This window comes from Palaemon carinicauda, chromosome 15 (genome assembly GCF_036898095.1).
Source record: "Palaemon carinicauda isolate YSFRI2023 chromosome 15, ASM3689809v2, whole genome shotgun sequence".
NCBI lineage: Eukaryota > Metazoa > Arthropoda > Malacostraca > Decapoda > Palaemonidae > Palaemon > Palaemon carinicauda.
In genome coordinates, this window is record NC_090739.1 from 126,880,446 (window position 1) to 126,895,873 (window position 15,428).

Genomic DNA, 15,428 nt, shown 5'->3' on the forward strand with positions numbered 1-15,428 from the left:
CGCCGCCCATTCCTCCTCCGAAGCTCCAGCTCGGGCGGCCGGCGAACGGTAGCGTAGACCGTAATGTTGATATTGTTGACCGATCCCGTGGTAAGGGGGAGGCCGCTGCCTACCATAGCGAGGCGGCTGCCCCTCCCCCCTCTGAGGAGGTTGTTATTTCTAACAAGGATCTTTTTCAGCTTTGGGCTTCTTTGGGGCTACAGGGTTTGCCCTCCAAGGAAGCCCTGTTTGACATGGTCAAACGGGGTGCGGCCGCCGAACAATCGTCAACTACAGCGGAAATAGATCCTCTGTCTGTGGTTGACGTAGTTGTTTCGGAAACATCCCATGGATCTGTCCAAACACCTGTTACTGTGGCTGAGGTAGCTGAAGGCTCTGTCTCTCCCTCCAAACACACTTCGAGGGAGGAGCTGAGTCCTACGGTCTCTCCTTCCACTGAGGTTCCCTCTCGAGGGAGTTCTCTGGTAGAGACGCCTCTTCGGAGGCCCTATGATGGTCAGCTTGCTGATCCCACGGCCCCTCGTGGGCGTATAAGGCGGAAGGCTCGGCCTCCCCTTCGCTGTAGAGGCCTTCCCTCTCCCTTTAAGGGGGTTAGGAGGCGTCTCTTCGGCTCGTCGTCCCCACAATCCTCTGCGGAGGAGACGACTCGCCGCTCTCCTGTCCTGCCAGCTACCACCCTAGACCTCTCCGGGGATCGTTCGCGTTCCCCTTTGGAGGATGGTCGTCCTTCGGGACAAGGGTCTCCTCAACCATCTACATCGAAGGCTGCTGATGCGCTTTACGCGCCCCCTGAGTCTGCCACTGCGCAGTCCCCAGGCCCTTCGGGGTCTCAGGGACTTGAGCGCAAAACTGCGCCTCTCGTCTCTAAGCGTAAGGCTCTGCCTGCGCCCGTTGCTGTTGTTCCTGATGTTGCTGACAAAGCGCTTCGGCGCTCACCTGTAGGCGTTCGCGCCTCTGATCCTGTTACGCGCCAGGGTTCCCCTGCGCACCCACGCCCATCGACAACTGTTCCTGATGCAGCGCGCAACCGCTCAAAGGCGCCCACGCGCCCACCTTTACCAACGCTGCCGCGCCCCCCAGTTCCTGTTACATCGCGTGCGATTCCTAAGGTACCTGAGTCGGCGCACAGGCGCCCACAGGTTCCTACGGTCTCGCCGCGCCCTATGGGGGAAAAACGCAGCGCGAGTTCACCCCCTGTTCTTGTATCACCGCGCACGGTCCAACAAGTTCCGATGTTGGCGCACAGGCACCCACAGGTTCCTGTGGACTCGTCACGCCCTATAGGGGGGAAAGCGCGACGCGCGATCGCCCCCGGTTCCTGTCACTTCACGCGCGGTCCAAAAGGTTCCAGAGTCGGCGCACGGGCGCCCACAGGTTCCTGCGGACTCGTCGCGCCCTACGGGGGAAGATCGCGTCGCGCGTTCACGCGCGATTCCATCCTCAGCGCTCACGCGCTCTCCATCACGTGCTATAAAGGAGGTTCGCGATGCGCATTCACGCGCAGTTGTTGTTCCAGCTCCCGCGCGTTCCCCAACGTGATCGCGTGGCGCGCCGATTCAACACGTGGCTCCGGGGATGGCTAAGTTAGCGCACAGGCGCTCACAGCCTCCTCTGGAATCGCGCGAGTCTGCTGCCGACAATATCGCGCGCGACGCTCATCTGTCACGCCCAGTTCCAGCTACGCGCCCTGTGCCTGTGTTCAAGGCAACTGTGGGCGCTCCTCAGACCGTTCGCAACCCGCGGCCTCCGAAACAGCCTGTTTCAGATACGCGCTATGCGCGCTAACAATCGCCAGCACGGTTAACGACCTCGCAGGCGAATAGGGCGATCCCTCCCGAATGTCGCCCGCAGGTCTCTCGGGATTCTGCTATAGTTCTATCGCCTTCGCGGCAAGTTCTCCCAGACACGTGCACAGGCGCCCCTGTCATATCGCGCCCTTCCGGGTCTCACCAGGTCGCTGCGCGCGCGTTCAGCCAGTTCCTGATCGTCGTACGTCGACACCTTCACCAACGCGTTTTCGCGGCCTTATTCCGGCCCACTCTCCAAGGCATGACCGCGCCATTGATCCATCTGCGCACCATCGCTTTGCGGCCGCCCCCGCCCATGCAGGGGTGCGCGCGATTTTTCAACATCGCACGCCCACGCAGGGGCACGTGCGATTTTTCAACATCGCACGCCCACACGGGTGCGCGCGCGCGATTTGGTTCACGCTTGTGATCTTCCAGCTTCGCGTTACTTTAACGCGCGCGACCCTGTGCCGGGCCCGCTTCACAAGCCCCAGCGCGACCGCCGGCAGGCGGATTCTTCCTTGTCGCGCTCCCCCCTCCGTAAGCGCAGACCAGCGCGCTCGCCAGAAAGGGGGCCGCTCCTCGGAAAGGTCAAGGGATTCTTCTTTTTCACCCAGAAGGCGAACCCTCGTTTGTTAACTCCTCCTAGGGATCCATCGGTCCCCTTCCCTCCAGAGGGAGTGTCTGCCAGCGCCGCTGTCAGTCAACAGCCGTGGTTTGATACCCTCCTCAGAGCTCTTGTGCGGGCTATTAAGCCAGCCGCCTCTGACTTGGGTCGCGAACCAGTGGCAGTTTCCTCCCCCCTGAAGAGGAAGAGAGGAGTCTCTCCCGTGGATCTTCCTCCGAGACCTGGGCTATCTCCTCGCAGATCCTTAAGCAAGGTTCCTACTCCTCCTCAGACCTTCTCGCCCTCCCCTGCGGAGGAGGAATACCCCTCCTCAGGGGAGTCGGTCGGAGAGGATGTCTTCCCCATCGCACCAATGGAAGAAGTTCATCCCCCTCCCGAGAGGTCTCCTCGACTTTAGGTGGAGAAGGACCTACCACCTTCGCTTTTGGAGTCCTGTATCCCTCCCAGGAGGGAATCTAAGGACTCTAAAACTATTCCTAAATCGTCGGCCAGGATCAGACAGGAGCAGCCTAGGGCAGTCGAGGATACCCACGTGTCCCCCCAGGAAGAGCCCTTGGGGTCAGGAGACTTCGCTGCAAGTCCATCGGGAGGCGAGCGCCAGGAATCGGAACATGCATTCTGGCAAGTTCTGTCCCTCATGAGGAGTCTAAACGGGATCCCAGATCCTGAGGTCCCTCCTCGTGATGGGCAGGACACAGTCCTGGATCGTATCTTTGGCACTCATAAGCCCTCCAGGGCCAGTGCAGCTTTGCCCTGGTCTCAGGGGATGAAGAGTGCCAGAGAGAAGATCGAGGGACAACTCGCGAAGCTTGCCTCCTCAAGCAGGTCGAGTGCCGGTTATAAGCTCCTCCCTCCTCCTCGAGTCCATCAGAGGAGGTATTTTGAGATCCTTGAGGAGCCTTCTCTGAGTCCTCCCCTGCACCACTCCGTGGAAGCCCTCACAGGTGGAGTCTCTCTTGAGAGACTCTCCAACCGGCACGTGTCCTTCTCGGCCACTGAGATCCAGTGTCAGGAGAAGGTCATTAAGTGCGCCATGCAGGCCGCTTCATGGCTAGACATCTGGCTGGGTTCTCTGGGCATTCTGGTGCGGTCCGAGGATCTGTCCAAGGAAAGCACCAGGAAAGCGCTGGAGACCTTCCTCCTCTCGGGCACTCGGACCATCGAGTTCCTGTCCCACCAGATTACCAGCTTGTGGGCCAACACGATCCTCAAGCGTCGGGACGCAGTTGCTGAGAGGTTTCATCAGAAGGTCCCTGGCGCCGAGGCTAGTAGGCTCAGACACTCTTCTGTCCTCAGCAAGAGTCTGTTCGAGCTTAAGGACGTGGAGCGTACTGCCGAAAGGTGGAGGCAGTCCAATCAGGATTCCCTCATCCATAGAGCCCTGACATCAAGGCCCTACAAGCCCCCGGCAGTACAGCAGCCCCGGCCTGCCAAGGACACGAAGAAGACAACCGTTACAGCGAAGCCCTTTCCTGCCAGGGGCAAAAGGAGCAAGAAGTCCTCCAAGGGGAGCAAGAACCCTAGAGGGAACGACCGAGGCCGGAAACGCTAGGGGTGGCGATCCCCCTGCATGTCCACCAGTGGGGGGATGCTTTCAGAGTTGCGCAGCAAGGTGGCAGCAACTTGGGGCGAATGCCTGGACGATCTCTGTGATCTCTCAAGGGTATCGCGTCCCGTTCACGGCATCTCTACCTCCCCTGACAGCGGATCCAGTGTCGCTGAGCTCTCTTGCCATGGGGTCGGCAAAAGGGCAGGCCCTTCGGGCCGAAGTCCAGACCATGTTGGAGAAGAACGCGCTCCAGGAGGTCTTGGACGGGTCCCCAGGCTTCTACAGTCGACTCTTTCTTGTGAAAAAGGCGTCTGGAGGCTGGAGACCAGTCATCGATCTCTCGACACTGAACGGGTTTGTCAAACAGACGCCGTTCAGCATGGAGACAGCAGACACGGTCAGGCTTGCAGTGAGACCGCGGGATTTCATGTGCACTCTGCATCTGAAGGATGCGTACTTCCAGATCCCAATCCATCCGTCTTCAAGGAAGTACCTAAGATTTTGCCTAGATCACAAGATCTACCAGTTCAAGGTGTTGTGTTTCGGTCTCTCCACAGCACCTCAGGTATTCACCAGAGTCTTCACCATCATCTCTTCGTGGGCACACAGGACCGGCATCCGTCTCCTTCGTTATCTGGACGACTGGCTGGTCCTGGCAGACTCGGAGGTATCCCTTCTCCACCACCGAGACAAGCTCCTCGAGGTTTGCCGGGATCTGGGGATCGTGGTGAACCTCGAAAAGTCTTCTCTGCAGCCCTCTCAGAGACTGGTTTATCTAGGTATGATCATAGACTCCAATCTCCACAAAGCCTTCCCATCAGACGAAAGGATTTCAAGGCTGAGGAAGGTCGCGAGACCTTTCCTCACTCGAGAAGAACTCCCAGCCCAATCGTGGCTTCGTCTCCTCGGCCACCTTTCCTCTCTAACCCGCCTCGTTCCCAGCAGTCGCCTCAGACATCTTGATCCCTATGGGATCGGCGGAACGGTCGGACCTGGAGTGGTGGGTGGCAGAAGAGAATCTACGAAAGGGAGTGGATCTTCTCGTCTCCCCCCCAGATTTGATGTGGTCAAAATCAGAAAAGTACCTTCACATAAACCTGCTGGAGATGAAGGCCATCTTTCTGGGCCTTCAAAAGTTCCACCAAGTCCTGGCGGGTCACTCCGTAGTGGTGATGAGCGACAACACCACGGTGGTGGCTTACATCAACAAGCAGGGAGGTACCTTTTCGGAACTACTGTCCCATCTTGCAGTAGAGATCCTGAGATGGTCCGAGGCCCACTCGATATCACTTACAGCTCTCTTCATTCCAGGCAAGAGGAATGTGCTCGCCGACAGTATGAGCCGAACGACGCAGATAGTGAGTACCGAGTGGTCTTTGGATCCTCTGATAGCCAACAAAGTCCTGACTTTGTGGGGTTCTCCGAGTGTGGATCTGTTCGCTACGGCGTTGAACAACAAGCTTCCGCTGTATTGCTCCCCAGTCCCGGACCCCAAGGCTCTCTGGCAGGATGCCTTCCAACAACGGTGGGACAACGTCGACGTGTACGCCTTTCCCCCGTTCTGTCTGATGAGGAGGGTCCTCAACAAGACCAGAACATCGGTCAATCTCTCGATGACTTTGATAGTTCCGCTGTGGCATCACGCGGAGTGGTTTCCGGACCTTCTGCTGCTCCTCACGGAGATCCCGAGGGAACTCCCTCCACATCACGAGCTACTCAAACAACCACACTCCAACATCTTCCACAAAGCCGTAGCTTCGCTTCGACTTCACGCCTGGAGACTATCCAGCATCTCCTCAAAGAGAGAGGATTTTCGCAACAAGTTGTGAAAAGGATGTCTGGTCACCTGCGCAGGTCATCCGCAGGAGTCTACCAGGCGAAGTGGCGAGTTTTCTGTGGTTGGTGCCGTGGAAGGGGTATCTCTCCCCTCGATGCCACTCTACCAGCAATAGCGGAGTTCCTTGTGTATCTGCGGGAAGAAATGCGCCTTTCAGTCTCGGCAGTGAAAGGCTATCGCTCAGCCTTAAGTCTTGCCTTCAGGCTCAAAGGAATGGACATTTCCTCCTCGCTGGAACTGTCCCTGCTCATACGAAGTTATGAACTTACCTGCCCTCAGTCGGAAGTGAGACCTCCTCCTTGGAACGTGGTTCGAGTCCTCAGGTCTCTTAAGAGGCCTCCCTACGAACCATTACGCCAGGCTTCGGATCGCCACCTTACCTGGAAGACGGTGTTCCTGCTAGCTTTGGCCTCGGCCAAGCGAGTTGGCGAACTACATGGTCTCTCATGCGACGTCGCCCATTCAAGGGGATGGGGGGAGGTGACGTTCAGCTTCGTCCCTGAGTTTGTTGCCAAGACTCAGAACCCGGGAGTACAGGACCCTAGGTTCGACTCTTTCCAGGTCTCGAGTCTTCGTTCCGTAACAAATGACCCAGATCATCTCCTACTGTGCCCAGTTAGGAGTCTGAGGTTGTATCTGAAGAGAACAGCTGCAGTCCGGCCCCAGGTGTGAGCCTTGTTTGTTAGCACCAGGCCGACGAAGAAGAGGGTCACCAAGAACACCATCTCGGCCTGGATCCGCAAGGTAGTCCACCTAGCCTTGAGTTCTGACCCTCCTCCGTCACGACGCCCTAGGGCGCATGATGTCAGGGGCGTAGCTGCGTCCCTGGCCTTCAAGAAGAACTTTTCCGTGACGCAGGTCCGGCAAGCCGGGGTCTGGAAGCGTCAGACTACTTTCACGGCCCACTACCTGCAAGACATGACCCACAGGAGGCTCGATACGTTTTCTATCGGACCTGTGGTGGCTGCACAACAGCTGGTCTAACCTCAGGCTCCTAATTGGACAAGTAGCAGAGGGTTGAGGGCATTGTTACCCGGTTTTAGTCTGTGTGAATGAAAAGATCTGTCTGGCCCTTTTCTTTTCTTCATCCTCTCCTCCCTTGGAGAAAAACAGCATCCTGGTTCTTTGCACAGCTGACCTCGAACCTCTGCAGGTAAGCCATGCTTCCTTGTGTTCCTAGTATTAGCTTATAATACTGTCATGTCCCCATACCCTGACGAGGTGGTATTGGGTTGTCCTAGCCTAGATTTCCTTATTAAGGACTCCAGGTCAACTTCCTAGGACGTGTCACTGCTCACCTTCACACACAGCTTACATAGGCCGCAGCAGTCCTTGACTGCCTGCGAGGTGCAGGGTCCCCGATCCTGGAGTTGCTTTATGAACTCAGGTTCGGGGACCCCGGGCAAGCCATAGCCAGTATGGCAGGGGACTTACCTCCCTTCCTAAGGGTTGAGTCACCCCATGTAAATAGCGTGGTTTGTATTCAGTTAAGGAACAAATGTCAAATTCGTAGATAATTTTTATTTTTCCTAACGATACAAACCTAGCTATTTACAGTTATGTGTTCACCAGCCCTGTCCCCCAAGATAAGTCCTACCTCTTAGTAAAGTGGATCTTCACCGGTGTGTGTGAGGGTGGAGGGGTACCAAGCTACCCCTCCCCCCCCGCTAACTAGCGGTGGGGTAGGAAACCCTCGTTAAAACTTTACGGCTCATCATCGGCTGCGCCGAAGTAATTACCCCATGTAAATAGCTAGGTTTGTATCGTTAGGAAAAATAAAAATTATCTACGAATTTGTTAATTTTATTAAATTTTCTTTGTCGGGTGTGTAACCTTAGTTGCAGTGTCATTAAATATTACTACTTGGTCAAACAACTCAAAAACCTAATGAAAGATTTGAAAATTAGGTTCATGGCATAAGAAATACAGCTACTGTACATAAAAGAATTTGCTAAAAATTTTGTTCTTAAAGGATTTTAGCAACACCTCAATGCCATCCCAAATCTGTATTTGCCAAACATTAGCTGATGTATGTGTTAATATTGTGGAGTTTTATGACCTATATTGACTGGGGGGATAAGATTTGATAGAATGGTTGTTGGTTGGGTAGAAATATGCCTTTGAGTTGCAGTTTAGATTTTGTAAAATTATCTGTAGTACAGTAATTTGAGTATTTTGTTAATGGACTATCTCTTTCCTTCACTGGCTACTGAGCATTTCTAAAATTTGAGAGTAAAAAATATTGTCATAAAGGACAGTTTATATAAAAAGGAATTTTATCGATAAAATTTCATAATTCTAGAGTGCTCACTTACTGTACTTAGGTACGGTAAGCATGTCTTTTAGGAAAAATACTTCAAAATCAAACAATTAGCTCTAGTCTTGGGTAGTGCCATAGCCTTTGTACCATGGTCTTCCACTGTCTTCAGTAAGAGTTCTCATCCATGACTGTACACTCAGGCACACTATTCTATCTATTTTCTTATTTCCTTTCATTACTGAGCTATTTTCCCTGCTTAAGCCTTATATCATCCTGCTTTTCCAACTAGGGTTGTAGCTTAGCTAGTAACAATAATAGAATGTGATTGTAGTTAGATGTTGGTGTTATTCCTTTACTAGAGGCAAGAAATCGGGAACAAATTCTAATTTTAAGGAGTAACCTCTACATTCCAAGCTTCCAGAGACGAATGCAATTTGAACATCAAGCGAGTGTAGAAATAAGAAATTTTATTATTAAATTTTTTTCTGCTTTCCTTTTACATGGCAAAGCATTTGTTTATTGGCTGGTTTAACAGGTCAGACAATATCAATTAAATGTTTAATGATCCCCTATTTTCCTCTGACTTCTTTGCTTTTTTTTTGCCTGAATCCTCATATGGTCCAATTTTTATCACTTGTTCTTTTGACTGACAGATCTATTCTCATCTTATGCTCAAACCATCTCAGTCTTTTAGTTGCAATTATTTGTGCGAGTCTTACTTAAAATTCATGAGCATTTCCTTTCAAGTATGAAGAGGTTCGACATACATTTTCGAAATACAAGAGAATGTTTTCCAATAATAGGTATGAAAGCCCTTTGTTCCGTGTAATAAGATGAACTGGTATGAGGATGTGGCTTGGAGCAATTTCATCTTGCCCAAACTGATATTAAAACCTTTTTCCTCTTAAGTTGCAAATCCCAGCAAGTGGCTTAGCTTTTATCAGTTTTATCCTCCTATTGTTAGATGATTAGGTTAGTAATTACTTCTTTCTTATATGGGTTATACTGAACAAGTATATCTCAAAAACTTTGTTCAGGTTTTTTTATGTGATCATGTGAAGATTAGGAACGATTTTCCTAATCGGGTAGTTGAATCAGTAGAACTTCTAAATTTCAAAGTTGCAGCAAATGTTTTTTTGTTGAACAGGCAGACATAAGTCTTTTTATAGTTTATATGTGTCATATCTGTTTTGACGTTGTTACTGTTTTTTGAATGATTTATTGTTAATTTTTTCTCATCAATTATTTATTTCCTTAATTCCTTTCCTCACTGGGCTATTTTTCCCTCTAGGAGTCCTTGGGCTTATATTATCTTGCTTTTCCAACTAGGGTTGTAGCTTGGATTGTAATAATAATATCATTATATTCTCATGCAAGTGTCTTCCTTGCTGGAACTTAAACTCCAAAATTTTCCACTTGTTTCTCGAAAGCAGTCGCTTACCTGTTGTTCTAGTGGTTAACAGCAAAGTGTAAGCATAAATTTCTCTAGTGTGTGATTTAATACCCTCATCCTTATCTTTACACCAGATCGTTTTACCACAGGAAGGAATAGGCTATTGTGCTGATTAGGAAAATTTTTTGTGTTTTTAAAGCGATTGTCAACAGACTGTGGGCATTCTAATGTGTTAAAGGGTGGTGAAGCAGAGTACATAGATCAAGACGATAAACTTAAGCATTTCAAGATTTGTACCAAGTGTTTGGTCTGGCCTCCAAATGAGCATAACAATTCATAAGTAGCATTTTATGTGTAAATCAGATGGCTCTTTTAGACTTGCTGTCCAATCATTTAAATTCTCACAAGTACATTTTCATTTGCTACATTTAATCCTTTTTTTTTATTATTTTTACTAAGTTGGGAATGTTTTAATTTTATGCTTTGACCATATGGTTTTGTCCATTTGTTTATATTCATCATTACAATTATAAAGTTAGTTAGTTTTCTTTCTTCATGAGGTTAGCTGTCTGATGAATTTTCTCTTGTTTAATATGGTCTAGGATTTTATTTTCTTCCCTCCTGGCTAGTACAGTGGTAACGCGTTCGCCTAGCATTCGCATGGCAGCAGATCTATCCCCGCCCAGGACCGTAAGTTTAAGCTGTTTACTGGGGAGGCCACTGCTGTGGTTGGGCACCACAGTGGGGAGTTGGGCTTGCCCGGCTGACGTTCTGGTGAGCATCTATTCTAATGGAACTGGAACTAAAACCAGACAACTTTAACTTTAACACTGGTCATCAACCTGCCATTTCCAAAATTGTTTCTTCTTAAATTTATTGGATATTTTCCTTTTGCATCACTTGTAAACCTCCTACATCCTTGAAATTATGTTTAGTGTAACTGCCTTGTGCCCTATTCTTGGTGAAATTACTTGCTTCTTCCAGCAATAAGTAAAACTTCTCAACTTCTTAGATCTATTTGAAAATGACTAAGGGGTTTTGTTATATCTTTACATACTTACTTTACTTTGATGGCTGCTTTTCCGGTCCCATACAGCAGGGGAACCCTACTCTTCTACAGGACCGCCACTGTCATTTTACCTTGTTTGTTCAGAGTATTTATCGTTTCAGATCACTTATTGTTCATTTACTGTTAAATCATCACTGTAGTAGGATTTTTTGAATAAGAAAGTCTTCAGTTTCCTCTTGAAAGCCTTAATGTCTTCAATTATTCGAATGTTTTGTGGGAGCTTGTTATATAGTCTCGCAGGCCGCATATTTAAAGGCTCTAGAGCTTAAAGTAGATATATATCTAGGTTCCATCAGTTTGAAGCCATCTGTAACTATTCTCGTGTCGACATGATTTGTTGGCTGTGCAATATGTAGCAATTTTCTTAAATATTTTGGACGCCCGGTTCTGATAACTTGGTGGGTTATTGTACATATTTCTTCTCTCTTTCATAGGTGACTCACCACCAGCAGCATAATCCAAGTAACATTGAACAAGTTCAGGCTCATCCCCGAGATTTGACTTCAGATGAAGATGATGAAAGTAAGTGATATTTTTGCTCCATGATGGACCGGTGTTTTTCTTGGAGCACATTTTGAGATATCTGGTTTATAGTTTTAGAATTTTGCTAATGTATCCAACATAGTACAGTAGTACTACAGCATGGTACTGGCTTGTTAGGGAATTTATATCCAATGCCTCTAATGGAATGTTACTCTGATAATTGAAAGAATAAAATATATTACCTAATAAATCCCCCCTTGGAATTTTTTTCAATATTATATTTCTTCCAAATTGATAACTGTCTTCATTAGCAAGATTATTCACTATGTCTTGGACCTTATCAAGTGTTGGTTTATACAATGTCAATAAATGATAGGTAGAAATAATCATGCTTAATTTTGGTTTGCTTTCAGTTATACACAAGACATATAAAGTTTTCTTTTTTAGTATTTAAACTTCATCAAACATTTCATGGCACTGTCAGATATCTATTCTGGTCTGATACAGGCATTCTTTTGTGCTGTTTCTGTATGATTTATTTCCTGAATAAATGTAATAGCCATTTAATCAAAATATATTTTATAATGCAATGTTTTTTTTATATTTTTATTTTTGAGGAGTAATATTCATTTAGAAAAAGTATATGTAAACTCTCTTGTATTTGGTGTGTTAATAAATTCTTTGTTGTGCAATATTTGTAATAAAAGGAACTGTTAAAATTATTACAAATTCCATGCAATTATCAAAAGGGTATCTTCTTTTTTAGTATACTGTACTTTGTAATTTAATGATTATTAATTTTCCGCAGGAGGTGTAAAACTAGGCCTTGGCGATTTTATTTTCTACAGTGTCTTGGTGGGAAAAGCATCATCATACGGCGACTGGAATACCACCATTGCGTGCTTCATTGCCATACTTATTGTGAGTAGATGTAATTCTCTAGTGCAAGTATTAATGAAATCCCAATTTAATTTGAGGAAATTAAAGTCTTCGTTTTCAATAATGAGTCTCGATTCCTGTTTATAAGAGTATACCTTTAATTGTGCGATGGTTTGTTTGAAATATTATTATAAGAAAAAAAAATTTAACTTGGTAGCCATTTTAAACTATATTAGTTTATGATAAGAGAATACATAAGACTCCATTCAGCCAAACATGCTTAAGGTGGTCTTGAGATGAGTAACAAAATTTAAGTATTATTGCACAGTAACCAAGACCCTGGACTTGAACATTAAAGGTATTACCTAATAGTAATTCTATATGATTTCTAGTCTAAGCTAAACTGCACTTTATACTTATTGATTTGTTAAATATTTAAGTAGAGAAATATGACTAGTTTGAGGATTTCGTAACCCTTTTACCCCCAATGGACGTACTGGTACGTTTCACAAAACTCATCCCTTTACCCCCATGGACCTACCGGTACGTCCTTGCAAAAAACTGGTTTTTGCATATTTTTGATAACTTTATGAGAAACTTGAGTCATTTTCCAAAATAATGAGACTAACCTGACCTCTCTATGACAAAAAATTAAGGCTGTTAGCGCAATTTAAAAAAAAAAAAAAAATTGCAAAATGTGCTTTAAAAAAAACAAAAACGGCAGGGGTTTAAGGGTTGGAAAGTTCCAAGTAGCATTGGGGGTAAAAGGGTTAATAATAATTGTGACCTCATGATGCATTTTCCTTTTCTTGATTTGCATTACAGGGACTATGCTTGACCCTCATCATGTTGTAATTGTGACATGATGCATTTTCCTATTCTTGATTTGCATTACAGGGACTATGCTTGACCCTCATCATGTTGTAATTGTGACATGATGCATTTTCCTATTCTTGATTTGCATTACAGGGACTTTGCTTGACCCTCATCATGTTGGCCATCTTCAAGAAAGCTCTGCCTGCCTTACCCATATCCATAACCTTTGGCCTGATATTCTACTTCTCAACGTCTCTGCTGGTGGTACCATTCACGGAGAGGTTGGCCAGCGAACAGGTGTATATATAGTATCGACCAAGACTTCATTTTAGTGCCCTAGGAGGAATTTTGAGTTAAGAAGCTTTATATGTCTGGAGTAATTTTAATAGCTTTGATGCAGTGTTTGTTGTGAATAGCGACAATTTTTAATACCTTGCAAAAATACATATTGGGTAATCATTAACTTTATTCTCATCCCTATATTTTCTATATTTTACATAGGGGCCCTAATGGAGCATCACAGTCCCTGACTTGACTGATTTTTGTGGTTTTGTATAACAAATTTAAAATAGCCACAAAAAGTAAACCTCTTTCTTACAGTTTTTATAACAATCGGGTATGCAAGTAAACTTAATTGTTACCCATATTTGTAGTATGCATTTCTGACATTCCATGAAATGCACTAGAATTGAAACTGTAGTTAGTATGTCTTTGTAGTGTGAGAGGTATAACTGGAGGAACTGAGATTGATCAGTGTGGAACAAAATTCTTGCATTCTTGTATAAAGATCGTCTTAAGTAACATCAGTGATGGTTCTATCTTATGTTTTTGAAAATGGGGAATTGATTTTCCTCATCATTTCAGAGTAATTGGCAATTTTTCTACCATCTTGATAGCATCTAGCACAAATTGGGATTCAAAGCCTTGCGGCGTTTACCGAGCTCGTGTCTATTATATGAAAACTACTTGTAACTTCTATGCTGTATTTGCAAAGTTGTGACTAAATTACTTTTGTCAGTTCTTCCTTTTCATCACCAAATCTGTTGCTAATTGTGCAAGGACTTCATTTTAATCTTCAAAAGATTGCTGTTGAATTATTCAACATGAATTATTTTGTGAATATAGAGAAAAGGATGAAGTTTTTATAATGATAATTTTTCAGATTTCATAAATAATTACAGGTACCATGCAAAACTAATGCACCCTTTTAACACGAGCTTAAAATCACTTGAGTAAATTTGTGCGAGTGACACAGTGAATGTTTAAAAGAGAGTGCCGTAAGTGTAGATTGAAGGTTGCATAGATTTGTATTTGATCTCTCAATAAATTTGAGACAAGGTAAAAACACCAAAGATAAGTGTAAATGAAGTCAGGTACAAGCCAATTTAGAAGGCAAGTGGGCGTACATGTCACAGGTACAGAACTGCCAAAAATACTAGACTGTACTGTACTGAATTCGATTTGCTCTGCCAGACCTCCAAGTTGGTATTACATTTAGACTGTTAGGTATGACAAGCAGTTAATAGATTCTCAAAGAACTTAGTCTCATTACATGTGATACTGAATGGGGTGGCTTATACAAATTTATTTAAAGCTAATTTCATCCTTATTCTGTTAGCATCCGGTTGTGAGTGAAGTACATAGGTTTTGAAAAATTTTAATCAAAAAGAAATTGTGACAGTGACAGATGTTGGTAAGATTTCCAAGGCCTCTTCTTCATTCAGAGACAGTTATAATCACTATTTCTTCATACGACTAACAATGTGTTTTTTTTGTATTCGATTATTATCTACGTAGCTTTTAGGACCCATCATATAGGGTCTATTGTCACTTGAAAGGAAAAGCACATACTCGTGATTGCTCGGTGGTCATGGGGAAATTCATACTAACAGTTATACTGGTCTTAGGTAAAGAATTTTGAATGCCGTTTTTTTTACTCTGGTAGCATAAAATATAATAATCGGCAGTCTTTGAATGAAAAGAATTAACCCTAGGAATATCAGCTTTTATGTTATGCTTTCCAGTGCTCTCGGAACTATATAGAATGGTAATCAGAGAATTTCGAGTGTATGCTGTGGCTAATCCTTGAACCCTTGCTCAGCAAACTGTACTAAAAATTTTTTTAAATATTCATGTGATCCTCTAGCTGCATTGTAAGCTAAATTTTATTTCATTGGTTCCCTTTTGGTCCCTCAATTCTTAGTTGCTCAGATTCTTTCTAATGGTCTTTCCTTCATTTTCACTCCCTTTTTTACAAGCCTGTGGTCGAGATCAGCTGTAGGAGAGCATAAGAGTGTGACCGTGGTCTTATTCTATTGTTAAAACATCTCGCATTGACAAAGAGGACATGTCCAGTTAGGAGTGAGATGCTAAATCACAAACATACATATACCAAGGCACTTCCCCCAATTTTGGGGGGTAGCCGACATCAAACAAATGAAACAGAAAAGGGGACCTCTCTCTCTACGTTCCTCCCAGCCTGACAAGGGACTCAACCGAGTTCGGCTGGTACTGCTAGGGTTGCCACTGCCCACCCTCCCCCGTTATCCACCACAGATGCAGCTTCATAACGCTGAATCCCCAACTTCTGCTACCTCCGCGGTCTTCCAAGGCACCGGAGAAAGCAGCAGAGCCTACCAGAACTGTGTCACAATCGCTCGCCATTCATTCCTATTTCTAGCACGCTCTCTTGCCTCTCTTACTTTAATATGTAAGCAAAAATGGGTA

The 15,428-nt window shown here is 45.8% G+C and overlaps 1 protein-coding gene across 1 annotated transcript in view; it reads left to right on the forward strand.

Annotated features, from left to right (window-relative positions):
• The window catches only part of Psn (presenilin), a 55,388-nt gene extending 40,032 nt beyond the window's left edge, over window positions 1–15,356 (forward strand). Inside the window, exons 9-11 of the mRNA XM_068388630.1 lie at window positions 10,958–11,045; window positions 11,815–11,927; window positions 12,855–15,356. Of these exons, the coding sequence (XP_068244731.1) occupies window positions 10,958–11,045; window positions 11,815–11,927; window positions 12,855–13,010 (357 nt within the window). The 3' untranslated portion in view covers window positions 13,011–15,356. The remainder of the gene's footprint in view (window positions 1–10,957; window positions 11,046–11,814; window positions 11,928–12,854) is intronic.
• Window positions 15,357–15,428: the final 72 nt, after the last annotated feature.